Source organism: Equus caballus, chromosome 5 (genome assembly GCF_041296265.1).
Source record: "Equus caballus isolate H_3958 breed thoroughbred chromosome 5, TB-T2T, whole genome shotgun sequence".
Classification (NCBI taxonomy): Eukaryota; Metazoa; Chordata; class Mammalia; order Perissodactyla; family Equidae; genus Equus; species Equus caballus.
This window is the reverse complement of record NC_091688.1, coordinates 78029508-78052671: the sequence shown is the minus strand read 5'-3', so window position 1 is coordinate 78052671 and position 23164 is coordinate 78029508. Positions and strand designations below refer to the sequence as shown.

The window sequence follows — 23164 nt, the reverse complement described above, 5'->3', positions numbered from 1 at the left end:
TACCAGAGATGCTGCTTTGTCTCCACTTGTGGGGATTGATGTAAAAGATGGAAAAAATAAAACTGAGGTTGTTCTGTTTCTAGGGTGAACCTCTAAGGATAAAGTGCCCCTTCTCTTCAGTGGCTTTATTCTTCTGGCTGTACTGTAAGCCTTAAAAGTGTCATGAATTTAAGGAAGATAAATCTAATTTATGTAGAGAAAATGAGATTAAACGTATAGCAAGTGAACAGTTTATCCTTATCCTCGCAGCAATTAAGGATAGGACCCAGAACTCCCAAGTTCCTATCACAAGCAAAGAAAAATAGGTGTAGCAGGGGTTTTATTTTAACAGCAAAAAAACTTCATATGCTCATCTAGCCATCTTAAATGCTAGGCTAAATTAATCCTCTGAGCACAGCAATATCATTGATTTATTCTGCAGATATTAATGAAATATCTAGCACCCACCATGTACCTCGCTCTGAACTAGGTCCTAAAGAATCAAAGATTAATAAGACATGGTTTTGGTGTTTGTGCTTCCACTCTAGTGAGAAAGAGAATAGCCAAACAAAAATGATGGGGATCACGCTGAATTGGGGAAGGCTTTATAGGGTGACATTTGAGTGATCTCTTGGGGATTGATTAGGTAGAGATTGGGAAGGGAGAAGTCAGAGGGTATCTAAACAAGAAACGGCATTTACAAAGCCACAGAGATTTGAAAGAGCTTGATTTATTGGGAAATCAGGTTGTATTAGATTCTTCCCAAAAGCAAGTAACAGAGACACCTCTGGATTGCCTGAGGTAATAGGATATATGTGGAGACAAGAGGAAAAACAGGAAATAGGTTCAGCAGTCAAAAAGCCAGATCTGATGTAGAATTGGAAAGTTGCTTGGGACATGACAGCAACTGGACAGTAAGACTTCATTGAGAAATGGGACCATTATTCAGGACAATTGTAATAAAAGTGGCTAATACTTATTGCCATCCTACTATTAGCTAGGCACTGGGCTGACATGTTTTATTTACTCCCCTGTGAGGTAAGTCTTGTTATTATTCCCATTTAACAGATAAGGAAACTGAACATTAGAGGAGAAATGGTGGAATCGGAGTAAGAACCTTGGCGATCTGGCTCCAGAGATGTTAACGTGACTTGCCCAAGGTCACATGACCGGAGTGTGAACCCAGTCGGTCTGTCCTGTCTACAGTAGTTACACAAATGATCTTCCAGCAACTTTGGTCTTTCATCTCTGCTTCTCTCCTTACCCATTTCTTTTTCTTACTCTGCCTTGGATTTACTTCGAAACTCTCTTAGAGTGTTGTCGGTTGGTCCCTGTTTATTTTAGAACATCTCTGCTACAGTTCACTTGTTTTTCTATTTTTATTTTTTTAAGATTGGCACCTGAGCTAACATCTGTTGCCAATCTTCTTTTTTCCCCCCTTCTTCTTCCCAAAGCCCCCAGTACATAGCTGTATATTCTAGTTGTAGGTCCTTCTAGTTGTGCTGTGTGGGACGCTGCCTCAGCATGGCCTGATGAGCGGTGCCAGGTCCGGATCCAGGATCCAAACCAGCAAAACTCTGGGCTACCGAAGTGGAGCACATGAACTTACCACTCCACCATGGGACTGGCCCTTAGAGTTCCCTTATTTAACTACCACATTGACTAATGGCTAACCTTGGCTCAATCCATTGTCCATTCAGATGTGGTTAAGAGCGTCAGGGTCATGTGGTACAAAGCAGGGCCGTATATAAATAATAAATGAATTTGGTAGCTTTGTTTGGGAAGGGATTGTGGGTATGGCAGGCAATCAAAGTGACAGTAGGAGAGGGTGAATGGATAAAAGAAGACTAGAGAGGCGGGCCCTGTGGCCGAGTGGTTAAGTTCTCGTGCTCTTCTTGGGCGGCCCAAGGTTTCATCAGTTTGGATCCTGGGCGCGGACATGGCACCACTCATCAGGCCATGCTGAGGTGGCGTCCCACATAGCACAGCTAGAGAGACCTACAACTAGAATATGCAACTATGTACCAGGGGGCTTTGGGGAGAAGAAGAAGAAGAAAATATTGGCAACAGATGTTACATGTGGAGGAACAGAGAAAGGGAAGCATAGAAGGTGGTGCCAAATCATAGCACTCTTGAAAGGGAGGAGTATGGTGAATGTTCAGGAAGCTGTATCAAGGAGAAAATTGTAAATATGTCTGGAGTTTAGGAGGGAAGTTGGAAGAGCAGATACAGATTAAAGGTTGGTGGCATCACCAGCACCCAGTTGTCCAAGCCAAATGTGAGAGAGATCCTCGGCCTTTCCCTTCCCTTTCTACATCCAGCCGCCAGCTCCTGCCAATTTTATTACCTGAATATATTTTAATTCCATCCCCTATTCTCTGTGTGAAAGACAACGTGAGTGGAGCCATATTAAAATAGAGCCAGAGCAGCCATTGCAGAGGCATTGCCTTGAATGTCGTTTTCTTTATTGTCCAAACTGTACCAAACTGCCAACATTCCAAGAAGTCAGTAAGGACAAGAATATCCTGTTTGTAAGGATTGATGAAATTGGACTTTGCTGATGACCGAGTCACTAACCAATCAATGAAATACAAGTTTAGCCTTTTGCCTGATGACCGAATCTCAAGCCAGTCTGTGAAGTCCAAACCTAGCCTTACTTCCTCTAGCACCAATGAACTCTTCTTTAGTGCAACTTACCTCATAGTCTCTTTTTCCTATAAAATCCCTGAGCCCCTCTCCTGTAATTGGGACGTTATTTGGGTTTCTGCCTGAGTCTGTGCTCCCCGAATTGCAATTCTCTGATCCCATATAAACATTTTGCCTCTTAGACTGGTTTCTGTTTTTGTAGGTTGACATCTATCACCATCCATCCTCTCCTGCTCAAGCCCTTTACGTCATTCATCTGTGCTGTGCAGGAGTTTTTCTCGTCTTCATTCTCATTTTCACCTAATTCCTCTTCTACACAACCGACAGGGGACATTTTGAGAAATAAATTTGCTCATGTTTCAAGGCATTTGGTGATTCCCCTTCAACTGTAAGATAGAGTTCAGCTCTTTGCCTCTTCCTCATCTGTATCGCTGCAGCTTCATCTGCCGCTTCTCACCCCTCGATGCCCTCCATGGACCACTTTGTAGCTCCGCACTCACGCGTGCCTGTGGAAGGAGCGAGGAGCTCCCTCCTTCCTTGCCTTGCTTTCCTGACCAACTCTTACTCAATTTTTAAAATCTCGTTTTGTTTTCAAAATGTCCTCTCTAAGGACATTTCTCTTATGTCTGTCTCTGAAAAATATTTCCTTATTTGTGCTGTTGAATATGTATCATTCTTTAGTTTTCAGGCCTGGCCTCCCTACTGTTCTATAAAGTCCTCGAGGGCAGATGTGTTTTAGTCACCTTTGTGTCCCCAGTACTTAGTGCATAGTATGTGCTCAATAAATTTTTAGTGATAACTGGGTTTAATCGGCCTTAGATAGATCAATACAGTAGCTGGCAGAGAAATGAAAAAGAAGCCGGGCCTTGACATTGTGGAGCCTTTGCTCAACCTGTCCTTTCTCTAAACTTGACCATTAGATGAGCCAGTAAACCCCCCTTCATGTTTAAGCTGCTCTGAGTCAGATATTCTGTTACTTATAACAGATACAAGATATACTTGTAACTGATACAGGTGGTTGTATGAAATAAAAAGCACTATATTTTCACATTAACAATTTTTTAAACACATTAACTTTTTGTCATTTAACAAATACTCATGAGCATCTATTACGAACAAGGCAGATTCCCTGGTGCCGGTTATACGGCTACCAGTGCAATGCTTCTTTATTCATTTGGGGAAGAGTGCGGGATGCAGAGAAGGTGTGTGGGAGGGAGGAACAAACTGAATACCTGCACAATTTGAGTTTTTATAAATGTTTGAGGGATCAGTACATTTTTGCATAACTTTAAAAATCACTTATGAAAATAATTTATTGATGAAAATATTGACTAAAATGCATCTGGTGGCTCATTGTTCCCAAGGTTCTGAAAGCTTTGTGCTCTGAAGCATTTGTTTTGTTTAGGGTAGAATGCAACAAAATTCAGCAAGCAGTTATTGAGCTCTTGCTTTTTACTGGATACACAGGTTTTGCCTTTGGGGAGTTCATTGTCTAGTAGGGAGAAAAATACATAAAAATAATGATGCAATGACAAAAGTACTGTAATAGAGGTATGTACCGAGGGTGATGGAATCAGAAGAAGGAGCCATTAACTTGGTCTTAGGGGAGTGTGAGTGTCAGTGGCAACCTGCTGAGCTTTCACTGTAATAGGTCTCTTTATCCATTACTTGTACCTCCTGTAGTGCACTGGTGTGAATGCCAATTATATCCTGTAATACAGAAGTCCTCTGAGAGTACATACCTTGCTGATGATAATGTTATAGTGATGTGAAGTATTACTTCGTATTTAGAGACTAAAAATATGTAGTTACCACAGAGACAAAAAGATTATGACAGTTTCTATTATACTGATTTCTGTTTTTCTATCACTGTGCATGTAATCAGTAGGCTTTACCATAACTATGTCTGTACATTAGTAAAGAGATTTGAATGGGTTTACCATGAATCCATCATTTTAATAATAGATTAGAGCATGTTTAGTTCTATTCGTGGGGGGAAAAAATGGAAAAGGGCTTACATGTCACATTCTTGACAGCCAAGCCTGCATTTCAGACTTGGTATTTAACAATAGTCAGAACAAAGTGTACCATTTTCTAATCTGGATTGTCTATTGTTATCCGGTTTGCTGGTGTTGTTGACTGTTTATTTTTTTTGTATCAATTTTAGTAAGATTTTAAAAAATTGATTCTTTTCAGTAGTCAACGACCATATTACTTTGTATTCTTTTTCCAAAATAAATCTAAAGTAGGTACCTTTTAAAGGAAAATCAACATAAGTAGCAGAAGATAAATTTTATTATTAGAAGGAATTAAAAAGAAAAGATTTTTTTGAAAAAATAGTCTTACTCTTTTTAGTGTTACTACCTTTGTTTCCACTATAAATTTTAGAAAATTAGATTCTAAGCCAGTATTAAATGGTGTTCTTTGGAATGAACTGAGAACAAACTCGTTTTCATATTAACTTATTTTCATTTTGTTACCTCTGTATTTTTTAGTTTGTGTTATTTTTAAAACCTGTTTTACAAAAATGGGTATATTGTGTATTTCTGAGCATCACTAATTAAACCATGGTTCCTTTTTATTTCTTACAGGCTTCTAAGGGAAGAAATCCATACGGATGTTACTTTCTGTGTAGGTTGTACTTTGTTCAAAGCACACAAAGTGGTCCTTTTAGCGAGGGTTCCTGACTTCTATTTTCATACTATTGGACAGACCTCGAATAATTTAACAAATCATGAGCCTATCGCTCTGGAGAACTTCGAAGCTTCAGAATTTAGAACATTTTTACAGTAAGTACTTTCTTTATCTTTTTCCTTTTATATTTAAGTCTGATATGTAATTGTTTATTTTTTAGACATATATGTGTGTATGTTTTTATTTCGTGTATTTTCATCTCTGTTTTATAGCCTTCAATGAAAAATCCATTCATTCAAATTCGAAATTATCTTAGTAATTAGTGTTAGTAGAGGCTAAGTATTAGCATGAGAGTATTAGAGGCTTAGTATTGGGAGAGGCTAAGTACTGTCTTGAGATTGATCCTGAGAGAGGAGAAATGGTGTGCTGTCCAATAATTTGAATGAATTACTGTGTGTCAGGGTTTCTCAGCAGTGGCACTGTTGACATTTTGGGTTGGATAATTCTTTGTTGTGGGGGCTGTGCTGTATGTTTTCAGATGTTTAGCAGTGTTCCTGGCCTCCAGCCACTAGTGCCAGTAGCACTTTCCCTCCCCATTCTTTTTGAGGGCCCCCACCCCCCTTCTAACTTGTGACAACCAGATGATGTCTGTAGACATTGTCGAATGTCCTCTGGGGGGTAAACCTGCCCCCTGTTGAGAACCACTGCTATATACTGACTTCTATATGATTGGTATGTAAAGCTTTGAATAAATTATGTATGTTTATAAAAATATGAGATCACAACTTTTTATTCTCATGGCTTGTGTCAAAAATTTTAAAAGTAGAACATTCAGTGAACTTCTTAGTAATTTTAGGGACTCGTGTTTGGTGAACTTAGAGAATTGTCATAAGCTAAATAATGAGAGAAGCTAGTTTAAATTAATCCCTATTCTAATTGAATAGAACAGTATTTTAATAGTGTTAATAGTTAATAGTAATAGCTTTACTGTTATCTGCCCATATGAGTAATTATTTGGCACTTGTTTTTGCTAAATGTATCCAGGTGGGAAGTACTTTCTAATGGAGTTCCTCAAAATTATATCTCTTTTGTAAAAACCTATTTAAATGACTTTAGGGGCCGGCTCCGTGGCCGAGCGGTTAAGTTCGCGCACTCCCCTGCGGCGGCCCAGGGTTTGGATCCTGGGCGCGGACATGGCACCACTCGTCAGGCCACGTTGAGGTGGCATCCCGCATCCCACAGCTAGAAGGACCTGCAACTAAGATATACAACTGTGTACAGGGGTGGGGTTGGGGAGATAAAGCAGAAAAAAAAAAAAAAAAGATTGGCAACAGTTGTTAGCCTAGGTGCCAATCTTTAAAAAAAAAATGACTTTAGAGAGGTCTTAAACATTTTAGTGTTTAAGAATGTGGTCTCTAGGGATAGATTGCCTGGGTTCACATTTCCTGCTCTGCCATATGGTGGCTGTGCGCCTCAAACTTAACCCCTCTGTGCCTAGCCTTTCCTCAGATGTAAAATACCTGGCACACAGTAAGCACTGTAAAAATTGTTAACTAAGTTTTTTGTAATCTTGAAGTGTTTATTTGTGTTTTATTTCAGTAATTTAAATTCTGCCCTCCCATAATTTCTTCCCTTTCTCCAATATATGGAAGTTAGTATTGTCGTAATGATGTTTTAGTGGTTTTCTGTCACACCACGCCTCACATATGCTTGTTCAACAAATGTTTATTGTGCCCCATTAGGGGCAAGGTCCTGTGTAAAGGACTAAGCACGTACTGGTTAGTGATTCTTGACTTCAGTGCTTCATGATGACAGGTAAGTGGGGAACTAAATTTTGAAGCCAGTACTGGCAATTATGTCATTGTATAGTACTATACATTTGTCAATTCCTAGTTTTTAAAAACATCTTTATTGAGATATGATTTAATTCACATATCACAGATATAATCCACTCATTTAAAGTGTACAATTCAGTGGTTTTAGTTTTTATACAGAGTTGTGCAACCATGACCACAATTTAATTTTAGAGCATTTTCAACACCCCAAAAAGAAATCCCATGCCTGTTACCTATCACTTTCTATTCCTTCACGCCCCTGCCCTAGGCAACACTAATCCACTTTCTGTGTCTATGGATTTGCCTCTCCTGGACTTCTCATGTAAATGGATTCATACAATTCATGGTCTTTTGTGACTGGCTTGTGTAACTAAGCATAATGTTTTCAAGGTTTATGCGTGTTGTTGTATGTATCAGTACTTCGTTTCTTTTTATTGCCAAATAATATTCCATTGTATGGCTATCCCACATTTTGTTCATCCATTCATCAGGTGATGGACATTTATGTTGTTTCTGCTTTTGAGCTATTATCTCTAATGCTGCTATGAACATTCACATGCATATTTTTGTGTGAACCTGTATTTTCATTTCTCTTGGGTATATACCTAAGAGTGCAATTGCTGGGTCATATGGTAACTCTAGGTTTAACTTTTTCAGGAAGTACCAGACTCTTTTTCCAAAGGGGCTATATCATTTTACATTCCTGCCAGCAGTGTATAAGAGTTTCAGTTTCTCCACATCCCTGTAACACTTTTTATTATCTTCTGTCTTTTTTACTACAGCCATCCTAGTGAATGTGAAGTGGTATATCATTGTGGTTTTCATTTGTATTTCTCTGTTGGTTAATGATATTGGCATATTTTCATGTGCTTATTTACCACGTGTATATCTTCTTTGTAGAACTGTCTGTTCACATCCTTTGTCCATTTTTTTTCAGTTGAGTTATTTTATCTTTATATTATTGAGTTATAAGAGTTCTTTATGTGTTCTGGATATTAGACTCTTATCAGACATGATTTGCCAACATTTTCTTCCATTCTATAGGTTATCTTTTCACTTTCTTGATGGTATCATTTGCAACACAAAAGTTTTAGATTTTAATGTAGCCTAGTTTATCTAATTTTTCTTTTGTCACTTGTGCTTTTGCTATTATAGATGAGAAACCATTGTCTAATCCAGAGTCATAAAGATTTGTTCTCATATTTTCTTCTAAGAATTTAGTAGTTTTATGCTTTTAGCTTTTACATTTAGGTCAGTGATCCATTTTGAGTTAATTTTTGTATGTAGTATAAGGAAGGGGTCCAACTTCATTCTTTTGTGCGTGGATATCTGGTTGTCCCAGCACCATTTTTGAAGAGACTACACTTTCCCCATCTGATTGCCTATACACCCTTGTTGAAAATCAGTTGCCCATTGCTATGGACTGAATTGGCCCCCCATTCGTATGTTGAAGCTCTAACCCCCAATGTAATAGCATTTGGAGATTGTGCTTTTGGGAGGTAATTAAGTTTAGGTGAGGTCATGAGGGTAGGACCCTCATGATGGGAATAGTGCCCTTATAAGAAGAGATACCAGAGAGCTTTTCTCTCTCTCTTTCCACCATGTGAGGACACAGAGAGAAGGTGACCAACTGCAAGTCATGAATAGAGTTCTCACCAGAACCCAACCATGCTGGCACCCTGATCTTGGACTTCCAGCCTCCAGAACTGTGAGAAATAAATTTCCATTGTTTAAGCCTCCAGTTTGTGATATTTTGTTGTGGCAGCCTCAGCTAACTAATACACACATCAACATTAGGGTTTATTTCTGGTCTCTCAATTCTATTCCATTGGTCTTTATGTTTGTCCTTAATGCCAGGGCCAATTATCAATTTGGCTTTTATGAGAAATCAGAGTTGGACTTTTGTGGTTTTATGTCCTGGATCCTAGATGTTTTGTATATGCTAGTCCTTTAGTTATTTGCTAACATACTATGCCTATAATCAAAATCATGTTGACTGTAGTGTAGAAAATTCTTTTTGGGTAATTGAATTTTAAGTATATTTTTGCGATTTGGCTTATTTTTCCTCATTTTATGCTCTGACAGTTGCTTGAGTGATCTGTTTTTCTTTATTATTTCAGAGTTTCTTATATAAAGCTCCTAAAGCATAAATGGAAATTGCCTAACCTTGGCTTCCGCTGTGTGGGAGAACAGTATGACATACTATAATTTAAACAGATGCTTTAAGTGCTATTTAGAAAATTATTATCATTTTCCAGTATAGATCATAGGCTCATCAGTGAGTCCCAGCTATCAGTTTTAAAATGTGTACTCTTTTTTTTCTAGTGTTGTAAGAGCAGGCTCTGTAGTCAAGCCAGGTCTATCACTTCTAACTGTATGAATTTGGACTAATCACTTACCATTAGTTTCCTCATCTGAAAAATGGACAAAATAACAATACCTACCTCATAGTGTTACTGTGAGGGTTAAATGAGATGCTTAGAAAGCACTTGGCACAGTGGTGTGGCATGTAGTAAGCACTGAATACATTTTAATAAGTGTTAACAGTAGTAGGCTCTATGAAATTATACATTTCCTCAGCTGTTGAGTGTATGTTTAGAAGAAGACGCTTGGGATAGGTCAAGTTTTTGTATATTAGAGAAAGGGAGAAATTACATTAATGTTATCCTTTATTTATCATTAAAAGCGATAGAGAAAGAGGTTGAGTGAGAGACAGTATGTTAGAGTGGAGGAAGCACTGGATTTGGACACAAGACAGATCTGCCTTCTGGCTATGCATTATCTTGTTTTATGGTTTTGTTGAGCCTCGGTTTTCTCATATTTAGAACAAGGAAGTTGGAGTAAATGGCTTTGTGCTTCGTAGCACTTCATGGTCCTCTATTTTAAGCACTCAATCACATTCTGTTTTATATTGGGTTAGTCATGTATGTCTGTGGTTACATAAGCTCCTTGAGATTAGATCGTCTGATTGATGTGAACGTCCCCAGTGGTATCTCATGTAGTATCGTGCGCATAGAAAGTGCTTGTGATGTACTCCTTTTTTTTAGAAGATTGCATTGAAATTTTTCTATGTTAATATAAAGCATAAAGAGAGGATTATAATGTAAAACATTGAGACAAATTTTTTTAGTAAAACTTCTGATAAAATAGGTTTTTGAATTCTTACTGTATAAAATTCAGTGCTTGTGTCTTCAGTGCACATCCTTTCTCTTTAAATAACTAATAAAGATTTTAAAGTACTCTGTTATTTGCTACTTATTGTAGAATCCTTTGGTGTGTACTTGAGTTAGAGTAGGAAATACAGTCTTTGAAAAATTGTTTTATATACAGTGACTTCACATATAACTCAAATGATTGGCAATGGAAAGTAGTTCTTGCTGTATGACATGATCCTAAGTCGGATCATAAAAATCTTTGATTTACCTAGAAGACTTACCCTGTTATGGTTGTCAGAGACTGTGTGTGCATGTGTGTGTGAAGGAAAGAAAAGAGGGAAGACTTTTGGATTTTTGGTTTAACATCACTAACTGGGAGATGCTAGAATAAAGTGTCAATTAGGTAAACACATAAAACAGCACAGAACAAAGGGTTCCATTTCCCCTGCAGCTTTCTCAGGTGGTAGTTATTTTTCTGCCACTTCCCTTATATTAGCAGGGCTGGAAGTGGTTGGGATGGGTGTCTTGCTGTACTATCTATATTTCACTGTATTAACTATATTTTCTTATTTTCTGTGTTGTTGATGCTCTGGCATCTGGGGCCTCACTGACTGCAGAGAGACTGCTCCTTCCGGGGTTAGCTAATTCCTGTAAACATGCCTTTGATATGCAAAGCAATTAGTTCTGAATCCATTTGGACACCCACCTCCTCTGTCTGGTTCTTACGCTCCAGAAGGCAATGTTCCTTTGTCCTAATCATCCCAGGGCCAGGTCCCAGACAGCTAAAGACCACCCTTATAGCCCAGAACCCCCCAAATTGTTTAAACTATCCAATCCTAAGGTAGCTCAGCTGTTTACCTTGCCTCACCCATTCCTTCCCACAAAAGCCACAAGAAAGGCTTTTGCCCATGTTTTTCCCTCCCTCCTTCTGCCTCCAGACTGACCCTATTGCTTCCCTGTGTAGCCCTGCCTAGCTGGCCTATGTCCCCCTCCTCTTGGGAACTGTGAGTTACAAACTATCATTTCCATGGCAATCATCTCCTGATCATTAGACCTGACCATACCTGAATAAAACCAAATTCCCAGGTATATTTTAAAACACTTGTGAACTTCACTGCTGCCTCTAGACCTTTCTCCCTCCCTTCTTTCTAAATCCCCTGTCTTTGACTCTCATCTTACCAGTCTGTACCATTGGCCACTCATCTGTGGACCCCCAGGTCAGTTCCTCATTCCTCGAAGAAACTAACTATTGTCAGTTTTATCGAGTAACATAATTCTTGGCGATTACAATTGCCACATAGATGATGTCCAATACCCTGCGCTCTTAGCACCTTTAATTCCTGTCTTCCAGTAATCTTTTTCTCCACCTCACCTCAACCACTCACTACCATGTCAAATTCTAAATCGTGTCATTAGCAATAACTGTAACCCTATGTAATCTTGATTCCAAGAATCTCACTCTCTTAACTTCTGCCTCCTATCTGTCTGGATTACTTCCTTAAAACTCCAACTCTAATAATTCGATTCTACCAGCACCTACAATTAATCTTACCACATTTTTGTTGTCTCATATCCCCTATGTCCTCATTTCCATCTTGCTCAGTTTAAATTCCTTTCTATCATTGTGTCACTCACTTTACATACAGCCTCTGTTCCCTTGTTCCCTTGTTCCCTCTGAATTTATCTTAATTGCATGTCAAAAACCCCAAACCTTAAATCCAACTCTCTGGCTACTCCACTCCTGCATCCGTACGCTTGAATATGGCTGGAGAAAAGTGCATGCTAATCAGTCTCACTTTAAATCATGACCATGAACCTCAAGTAGGCTGTTTAGTTTAGTGCTCTCTGGCAGTCGTACTACATGCAGTCATACTATATTTTCCTCGTCCCATTTGGTCTCCCACTCTCCTTGAAGATTATTTCACACCTCTTTTTTCTTGAACCTTCAACTGCTCTTCGCCCATCTTCATTTTCACTTGATGAGCTTTCTTTCTATTTCACTGAGAAAGTCAAGGCAATAAGAAGAGAACTTTCATAAACTCCCCCACATCTACTCATTAAGTTGCGTCTGCACCGTATGCTTTGTCTTCTTTCCTTGTACTATTGATGAACCATCAGTGCTTCTAAAATCAGTCCCTCCACTTGTCCACCAGATCTCATCCTTTTTCTTTTCACCTATTCAGAGACATTGCTCCAACAGTGTTCACTTTTCCAAAAAAGTTTATCTTCTCTTGGATCTTATTATTAGCATATAAACATGATATTTTCCCGCCACCTGAAAAACAACAAAACCCTCTCCTGACCCCACTTCCCCTCTAGCTAATACTCTACCAGCTAATACTCATGCTCTGCTCCCTTTCATATCAAAGCTCCTCAAGAGTTGTCTATCACACTGTCTCCAATTGTACACTCTTTTTAATTGAGATATGATTCACATACGATAAAATTCACCCTTTGAAAGTGTGTAATTCAGTGGTTTTAGTATATTCACAATGTTGTACAACTATCACCACTGTCTAATTCCAGAATATTTTCAGCATCCTGAAAATAAACCCCATACCCATCAGCAGTCACTTCCTCCCTCCTCTTCCCCCTAGTTCCTGCCAATCAATAATCTACTTTCTGTCTTAATGGTTTTGCCTATTCTGGACATCTCACATAAATGGAATCATATAGTACATGGGCTTTTATGTCTGGCTTTTTTAACTTAAAATGGTGTTTTCACGGTTCATCTGTGTTGTGGCAGTCATCAGTATTTCGTGCCTTTTTATGGCTGAATATTTCATTCTATGACAGATGAAAGGTCACCAAGACAATCCTCAGGTTTGCTATTTGCTAGGAGAACTCACAGAACTCATAGTCATACTCCAGGCTATGATTTATTACAAAGGAAGCAAAGAGGAAATGCACATGGGGTGAAGTCCACAGGAGACCAGGCACAAGTTTCCAAGGTTCTTTCCCAGTGGGGTCACACAGGACACACTTAATTCCCCTAGCAATGAGTTGTGACAACATTTCTGAAATATTGCCAACCAGAGAAGCTCATTAGAGGCTCAATACCCAAGGGTTTTTTTTTTTTTCTTTCTGCTTTTTCTCCCCAAATTCCCCCAGTATATAGTTGTATATTTTAGTTATGGGTCCTTCTAGTTGTAGTACGTGGGACGCTGCCTCAATGTGACCTGATGAGTGGTGCCATGTCTGTGCCCAGGATCCGAAAGAGAGAAACCCTGGGCTGCTCAAACTTAACCACTCAGCCACGGGGTCGGCCCCTCAATACCCAGGGTTTTTATTGGGGATTGGCTACATAGGCACCCTCTGCCTAACGTGTACCCATATTCCAGACTCTTAGAAGGAAAGCAGGTGTTCTGCATAAACCATATTGTTTGTGTAAACAGTTTAGGTATAATGAGCCACCTTGTCATTTAGAAAGTGCTAGGAACACTCCTGAAATCATATTCCCAGATACCAGCCAAGAGCCAACCTTGTAAACAAGTCTTTCAAAGGATAGCAGTCAGGGCTGCTATGTTAACTCTTTTCTGTGCATATGAATATACCATATTTTGTTTATCCATTCATCAGTTGATAGACATTGGGGTTGTTTTGACTTTTTTGATTGTTATGAATAGTTCTACTATGCACATTCCTGTACAAGTTTTTGTGTCAACATGTGTTTTCCATTCTGTTGTGTTATATACCTAGGAGTGGAATTGCTGGATCATATGGTAAACTTTGAGGAACTGCCAGACTCTTTTCCAAAGAGGCAACACCATTTTACATTCCTACTAGCATGTATGAGGGTTCCAATTTTTCCACATTCTCAGCAATGCTTGTTATTATTTGTGTTTTTTGTTAGAGCCACCCAAGTGGGTGTGAAGTAGTATCTCATGGTTTTGATTTGTATTCATCTGATGGCTAATGATGTTGAACATCTTTTTTTTTTTTTAAAGATTGGCACCTCGGCTAACAACTGTTGCCAATCTTCCTTTTTTTTTCTGCTTTTTCTCCCCAAATCCCCCCAGTACATAGTTGTATACTTTTAGTTGTGGGTCCTTCTAGTTGTGGCATGTGGGATGCCGCCTCAGTGTGGCCTGATGAGGGGTGCCATGTCTGCACCCAGGATCTGAACCGGCAAAACCCTGGGCCACCGAAGCAGAGCGCATGAACTTAACCACTTGGCCACGGCCCCCTGTTGAACATCTTTTTGTGTGCATATTGGCTGATTGTCTTCTTTGGAGAACTGTCTGTTTACATTCTTTGCCCGTTTTTTAATTGGGTTGTTTGTCATTATATTATTGAGTTGAAGTTCTTTATATATCCTAGATACGAGTCTCTTATCAGATATATGATTCGCAAAAGTTTTCTCCCATTCTGTGGGTTGTATTTTAACTTTCTTGATGGTGTCCTTGAAAGCACAAAAGTTGTAAATTCCTGTGGTTTCCATTTTATCTACCTTGTCTTTTGTTACTTGTGTTTTTGGTGTCATATCTAGGAAACCATTGCCTAATCCAAGGTCAGGAAGATATATACCTGTGTATGCCTATAAAATTTTTATACTTTTAGTTCTTATGTGTAGATCTTTGACCTATCCTGAGTTAATTTTTCTGTATAGTGTGAGGCTGGGGTCCAACATCGTTCTTTCACATTTGGATATCCAGTTGTCCTGGCACCATTTTTTGAAGAGACTGTTCTTTTCCTGTTGGATTGTCTGGACACCTATAAAGGAAAAAGACACTCCTGTATGTCTCCTCTAGACTTAATACTCTACTTGTAGAATATTTCACTTCTGACACTTCTGGTTGTGAAATGTGTGGGGATTTTTCCCTACCCCAAGCAATTCTGAGATTTTCCAGACACCAGCTACATCCTACAGGTGTAACTCAATTCTGACACTGTCTACCTGGAGAAAGCGTCAGATCCCAAGGTTAAGGGCTCAGTCCCAAGACTGCCCTCCCCCTGCCACTTTAGATGCCAATCATAAGTCCAGGTTGTTACCTGTGCTTCTGACCAAGTGGCTATAAATTGGATGTTCCTACGACCCCTCCTCAGGTTTGGTTAACTTGCTAGAGCAGCTCACACAACTCAAGAAAACGCTTTACTTACTTATATTACTGGTTTGTGATAAACGGATATAACTCAGAAACAGCCAGGTAGAAGAGATGCATAGGGCAAGGTATGTGGGAATGGGTGTTAAACTTCCTTGCCCTCTCTGGGCCTACCACTCTCCCAGCACCTTCATGTATTCTCCAACCTGGAGGCTCTCCAAAAACCCTAAAAACCTCCTTAGGGTTTTTATAGAGGCTTCATTATGTGGGCATGATTGATTAAATCATTGGCCATTGGTGTTTAACCCAACCTCTACCCTCGCCAGAGGTCATGTGGGGTACTGAAAGTGCCAACTCTCTAGTCACATTGTTGGTTCCCCTGGCAACCACCCCCCATCCTTAGGTGCTTTCCAAAAGTCACTTCATTAATGTAAACTCTGGTGTAGTTGAAAGGGGCTTGTTATGAATAACAAAAGACATCTATTTTACCTTTATGCTTCTAGAGCTATTTCAGGAACTGGGAACAAAACTAAGTATTATAAAAAAATGTTCCTATGGCTGTTATGTAGGAAATTACTAGGGTTTTAGGAGCTATGTGCCAGAAACAGTGGACAAAGACCAAATAATCATTTCATATTGTAAATCACAATATCACAATACCCTTTTGAAAATCAGTTGCTCATAAATGTATCTTCTAGACACTCAGTTCTGTTCCGCTCGTCTAAGTGTCTGTCCTTATGCCAGTACCACGGTGTTGGTGATTGTACCTTTGTAGGAACCTTAGAATTCAGGGATCCTCCAGTTTTGTTCTTTGTCAATATTGTTTTGACTATACGGGGTCCCTTGCATTTCTATTTGAATTTGAGCATTGGCTTGTCAGTTTCTGCAGCAAAGGCAGCTGGAGTTTTGATAGGTATTGCACTGAATCTGTAGATCAGTTCAGAGAGTATTGCCATCTTAACAATATTAAATCTTCCAATCCATGAATATAGAATATGTTTCCATTTATTTAATTGCTTTTAGCATTGTTTTGTAGCTTTCAGTGTACAAGTCTTGTACTTGTCTGTTAAATATAGTCCTATGTGTTTTATTTTTTTGATGCTATTGTGAATGGAATTATTTTCTAATTTCATTTTGGATTGCTCATTGCTAGTGTATAGAAATACAATTGATTTTGCATATTGATCTTGTATCCTGCAACCTTGCAGAACTCATTTAACAAGTAGTCTTTATGGTGATTTCCAAGGATTTTCTATATACAAGTTTGTCATCTGTAAATAGAGATAGCTTTATTTATTCCTTTCCAATTCAGATGCCTTTTACTTCTTTTTCTTGCCTAATTACCCTGGCTAGAACCTCCAATTAAATGTTGAATAGAAGTGGTGAGAGCAGACATCCTTGTGATCTTAGGAGGAAAGCTTTCAGTCTTTGACCATTAAGTATGATGTTAGCTATGGTTTTTTTTAGATGTCCTTTATCAGGTTGAGCGTGTTCCTGTCTATTCCTACTTTGTTTAGTGTTTTATCATGACAGGGTGTTAGATTTTGTTAAATGCTTTTTCTGTGTCTCTTAAGATAATCCTGTCGTTCTTGTCCTATTGATATGGTGTCTTAGTACATTCAGGCTGCTGTAACGAAATACCACAGACTGGGTGGCTTTTGAACAGCAGAAATTTGTTTCTCACAATTCTGGAGGCCAGAAGTCCAAGATGAGATTGCCAGCGTGGTAGAGTTCTGGTGAAGGCTCTGTTCTGGGTTGTGGACTGCTGACTTCTAACTATACCCTCACATGGTGGAAGGAGGTGAGGGAGTCTTTGGAGCCTCTTGAAGAGCACTAATCCCATTCATGAGGGCTCTTCCTTCATGTCCTAATCACTTCCTAAAGGCGCTACCTCCTAATATCATCATATTGAGCTTTAGGTTTCAACATGTGAATTTTGGGGCGGAGCACAGACATTCAGACCACAGCATATGGTGTATAACATTGATTTTCATATGTTTAACCACTCTTGAATTCCTGAGATAAACCCCAGTTGGTCATGGTGTATAATCCTTTTTCTATGTTGCTGAATTCAGTTTGCTATTATTTTGTTGAGGTATTTTCATCTATATTAATAAGGAATATTGGTCTATGGTTTTCTTTTCTTGTGACGTCTGTGTCTGCTTTTGTATCAGGATAATACTGGCCTCACAGAAGGAGTTGGGCAGTGCCTTATTCTATTTTTTAGAAAAGTTTGTGAAGGATTTGTGTTAATTCTTCTTTAAACATTTGGTAGAATTCATCAGTGAAGCCACCTTGTCCTGGGTTTTTCTTTGTGGGAAGTTTTTGATTACTAATTCAATCTCTTTACTTGTTATAGGTCTACTCACATATTCTGTTTCATCTTAAGTCAGGTTTGGTAGTGTGTGTCTTCCTGGGAATTGTCCATTTCATCTAGGTTGTCTAATTTTTTGGCATTATATATTCCTTTTTAACATTAAAAAATTTTATAGACTACTTTTCAAACTTTCTGCTATTTTTAGATTGACCTTTCTATAGTTAGTCCAGATTAAAAAGGTTTTAAAATTATGTAGTTGTTATACATGAAAGTGGCACATTGGGAAACTAGCTTTTAAGAATCACAAACATTATTTTTATTAATATTTTATATTTTTTCTTTTAGGGTTGTATACTCATCAAACAGAAACATAAAAAACTATGAAGAGGAAATTCTTAGGAAAAAGATAGTGGAGAGTGGGGTACCACAAAAGAAACATGACTTCAATTTTGAAAAGTGTACTGACAATGATGGAAGGTCATCTACAGAGTCCTTAGGTAAAAAATCACCTGATTGTTCTCTTCTGAAGCATGAAATTCCAGAAGATATCAGCAATGGAGAGGACAATTTAGTTGCCACTGGTGAGGTATTTTTTGTGGATTTTTATAAAATTTTATAGCCATGAAAGTAATTATATTCTGATACCATTAGGGAAAAGCATACTCAAAAATCAGCTCTACAGACTTTTTTAAAATAAGTAAATGACATATGAGTGAATGAAAGTAAATGTAATGACAGTAAATGTTTTGTGGGTAAGTGAAAATAATAATGTGGTCAACTCTCATTTTTCCCAAGTAATTGGAGATGAAGTTATAGTGCATAAATACACACACAATTCACAATTCTCCTTTTAAACCTCCAGATGTCATCATCTTTATTCTAATTGCCTCCAATAAAAGCTTTAGCAGACCATAGGGTCAGTTCTATTATAACCCAATATATGCATTCATTAAAAAACACTATGCAACACAAAAAAATCACCATTATATTTTGTCATGACACAAAAAATTACTGAAAATTTTGTCGTGACACATTTTAAAGTGATAGGAATCCAGCAAAAATGGTAGCATAAATTTATACATGTTAAATGATTCAGGAATACATAAATACTATAATAAATATGGCATTCGACTTTGAAAAAGACCTTTAGTTTGTTTGTGGTAGTGGGTGTGAGAGGGTTGTGGCTTGTGAATTATTGTGAATTGGTGGAAGGAGGGTATTAATGATATAGATGTAGATGTAGTAAATAGTCTAACAGGAAACTCAAGGCCTCTGGATCAGGGAACAGACTGGTTATTACTCTCAGAGCATCTTAGCACCAGTTCCCAAGCCCTAATCCCCATGAAGCTATGTGATGAGGGCCTGAGGTGTTACCCTGCACCACAGGCAAGGAACACCAAGATTAGGAGACATTTATAGGCTCCTGGCAGATCTTCCTATTCTCCTCAGCACAGAAAGAGAGAGAGAGAGAGATACCTTTACTTTGGAAAGGAAGTAAATCTTCTCTGGTGAGGGGAGGGGAAGGCAGCTTCACTACCCTGGAGTGTAAGAAAACGGTCCAGGTGAGAAGAAAGTCTCTAAATCTTTCTAGAGCATCGCATTATCTCTATTTTCCACGGCATGTTTGCTGTTTAATCATCCTTTCTCCAGATTTGCTAGTGCTCTGTTGAAAAAGGCCAGATCACACAGAAACACAAAAATGTTCATAGAAAATGATCTCCCAACAGTTGGTTCTCTGAAATCAGATGGAAGTTTGTAACACCGGCTATGGATGGGTGTGGCTGACAACATATGCAGTGCACTGAGGTATTTGGTAGATGTTTCAGGCGTTTATGTGTGTGTTGTGTCTTCTTACATGGCTCACTTGAGCTGGGTGCAGTTTTCTGCCTTGACCTAGGGTTTCTCTTGGATGAACTTGCACCTAAGCAAATGAAAAGTTCATGTTATGCTCAAGTTGTCCCCTATTATATTAATTGTGTTGGATCAAACTCATCTTGTAAAAACAATTGTTATACGGGCCAGCCTGGTGGCACAGCGGTTAAGTTGTCACATCACTGCCACTCTCCTTGAAACTCCCTCTGTCTTCTATGACACTGTGCTCTCTTGATTTGCCTTCTTGGCCACTCCTCAGTCTCCTTCACTGGCACATCATCTTTCTGCCCCGTAAATAATTTATCTTCTCCAGGTTTTTTTGAGCTTCATATCCAGCCACTGACTAGACATATCTGTCTAAATATACCTTAAATATCTCAAAATTTACCTTGTCTCAAACTCACCTGATCACTTGCCTCTCTCAACCTGCTCTTTTCTTAAATACTCTATCAGTTTGAATTATATCACCGTCTTTCTACTCAGTTAACTCTCTTACCTTTCATTCATTCAATTCATGACCATGTCTGTTGATTTATCTCCTAAATATTCTTAAATGCTTTCCTTCTTTATCCTCCTGCCATTTCTTCATTTCAGGACTTTGCTGTTTTCCTTGAGAATTTGCACCCCAGCTAGTCACCGGGCCTCTTCTTGTTCCACTCTCCGTTTATATCATACGGAACAATGTTAATTGCAAGTCTGTTCATGGCATTCCACTTACTAAAATTCTTCACTGGTCTCCCATAGCCTTAACGTAAGTCTCAGATTCTTTCCCCTGGTATAAGGGGATTTTGTGAACTGGCCCCTGCCTAGAACTCTGCTCCCTCCTCTCTTCACAACCCCCCATACTCCTCAAAACTCTAGTTTTACTGAATTACTTGGTGTGACCCACCTGCCCCCACTAAGAACTGTATTTTGTCACCTCTGTCCTTTGGCACTTGCTCTTTGTTTCTGGAATGCCATTCTAATTATTGATCACATTATTTACTTATCAACTTTGTGCTAGGTTTTGAAGATAGAAGAGTGAACAAAACGGGTAGTGTTCCTGTCCTGCAGTCTAGTAAGAGAAACAGGTGCGTTACATGCAAAGTGTTGTTAGGACACAAATAGGGCACATGTTACCAGGACTTAGGCTTCTAGAAGAAGCTACGTGGAGGGAGTGATGTCTGAATTGAATCCCGAAGAAAAAGCAGGAGTTAACCAGGCAAAAAGAGTTTAGGGCAGAAGTATTCTAGACAAAGGAAACAACATGTCTCTAGGCAGAGAGAGCCAGGCATGTAGCAAATTCGGAAAACTGGAAATGGTTTGTTGTGGGAGTGGAGTGAAGTATGGGACAGGAATGGTCATAGTAAGAGATGAGCCTGGAAATGTAAGCAGAAGCCACATCATGAAGAGCCTTATATACAGGATAACCTTATATTTTATTGTCCAAACTGGGACACTTTGAGAGAGTGAAAGGTGAAAAAATATTATTGCTATTGATAGTTATTCTGGGGCAACAGGCGTTAACTGGAACTGTCCCAGGCAAACTAAGACATGTGGTCTAAGCTATTTTAAGGAGTTTGGGTGGTACTGTTTTGCAGGCTTATGGAGTATAAGCAGACAAAGTTTATGGTAGAATGGAATAATGACTTCAGGTTGAGGAACATTAAGCTTTGGGTTTCTGTGATTGTGTTGTTTTTTTTCCCTGACACCACATCTGATAGCAAAAGTGGTTTTTTTCCACACACCAACCAGTTCCCTGCACCAACTGGGTATCCAGCAATTCAATTCTCACACTAACTATCCAGATTTAGCACAGACCCCACAGATTAAGGGCTTAGTCCCACAAGATTGTCCCCACTTCAGATGCTCGCCACAAATGGGATGCCTAGGCTACTGTAGAGGAATGTCAAATGACAAAACTAAAACAATTTAGTAATGAGTTTGATGTCCTTTATTCAAAGGAAAACAATCCATGGATTGGGGGAGTACAGTGCCTCACAAGCAGTTGAGCACTCTTCTGGAGGGATTTGAGCAAGAGTGAATTTTGTAGAGCGCTAGCAGAGGCAACGCCAAAACAGGGTATGATTGGCTGGGGTTGCATATCTGACCTTATTTAGAAAGATCGAGGAACAAGGAAATGAGTATAGAGCCCAGAGCTGGCTTGGTATTTGGGGATTGGCTGACTGGATATGCTGTGTTTCCGGGCAAGTGGAGCGTTTACAGAAGCACAGAATTTCGGTTTGCTGATGTGACACCCAAGGCAGGAGTGGCTCCATCTTGGGCTTAGAAATTTATTTCAACCAGAGGAAAAAGTTCCTTCTGTCCTCTTAGGTCCTGTGGCTGGCCTAAGAATTAACTTGAAATAAGATAGATGACAGGGGGAAAAAAAGCATTTTCATTACTTACTTTTGCACTGGGAGTTTCACAAAGAAGTGAGACTCAAGGAGGGTGGCCGGATGTTTGAGGCTTATAGATCATCTTTGACTAAACAAAAGAAAGGGATTTGGGCTATGGTTGGTGGAGGCAAGTTATGGTAAGCTGAGGGGAGAATACGTATCGTAAATAAGGGTTCTCTTGTTATGCAGATGGAGTCCAGTGATAAGAGTTGTGTCAGATGATAAGAGTAGTTTCTTCCTGATATGGAGATATCTTTACAAATGGAAATTTCCTTTACAAATGTAATTTTTTTTTACAAAAGAGGAAATTTATACTTTATTTTTATGCAGTTAGGGGGAGGTAAAGAGCTTTTCCCTGCATCTGCTGGTTCTCAGTTGCCTTTAGCTCCAAGTAATCTTTATGCCAGAATGACATGTTTTGAGGTGACGTATTCTGGTCCCTTTTACTACTCACACTTGTGCCCAGCGACTACAAATTCGGGGGTTCCCATGATCACCCCCTCCAAGGTTCAGTAATTTGCTAGAATGACTCACAGAACTCAAGAAAATATTTAAGTTACATTTACCAGTTTATTATAAAAGATACAGTTTAGGACAGCCAAACGGAAAAGATACATAGGGCAAGGTCTGAAGGGTAAAGGGCAGTACATAGAAGGAATGTCGGTGCTCTCAGGGTGCACCACCCTCCCAGCACATCAGTGTATTTACCAATCTAATAGCTCCCTGGATCTCATTGCTCAAGAGTTATGACTCAATCTCCAGCCCCACTTCCTTCCCTGGAGGTGAGGAAATGGGGCTGAAAGTTCCCTCCCTAATCACTCGTTAGGTCTTTCTGGTGACCAGCCCCCATCATAAAGCTCTTTAGGGGCGCCACTCTGAGTCACCTCATTAGTATTAACACAAGTGTGGTTGAAAAGGGCTTGTTATGAACACCAAAAGATGCTACTTTAACTTAGGAAATCCAGAGAGTTTTAGGAGCTCTGTCCCAGGAACTGCGGAACAACCACCAAATATATATTTTTATTATACCACACTGATATATTCAAGTTCAGTAGGCTATTTGAATACATAAATGCAAATTGAGATACTCTGCCCAGTAAGTAAGCATCTATCAAATTAACTTGGTTTTCTTTTGAAAAGTTTCCAGGTTTTCCCTTTGTGTCAAAGATCAGACTGATCTTTAATCATCAAAATGAAGACAATTTCTCCCGAGTATCTCGCATTAATTTCTGTGCTTTAAGTTGTCTTCTATAGGAATATCTAGAAGAAGTAGGATCTCCCCTCTTCCACTGCCTAATTCTAGTTT

The 23164-nt window shown here is 39.1% G+C and overlaps 1 protein-coding gene across 6 annotated transcripts in view; it reads left to right on the top strand.

The window, feature by feature from the left end:
- BTBD8 (BTB domain containing 8) overlaps positions 1-23164 on the top strand; it is an 88166-nt gene that overhangs the window by 1815 nt on the left and 63187 nt on the right. For 5 of the 6 annotated variants that reach the window (XM_023641655.2, XM_014740203.3, XM_070268746.1 and 2 more), the window contains exons 2-3: positions 5217-5414; positions 17954-18189. In XM_023641655.2, the coding sequence (XP_023497423.2) occupies positions 5217-5414; positions 17954-18189 (434 nt within the window). Of the gene's footprint in view, positions 1-5216; positions 5415-17953; positions 18190-20176; positions 20232-20483; positions 20551-23164 lie in introns of those variants that run through there. The other variant, XM_070268747.1, reaches the window with a different exon arrangement.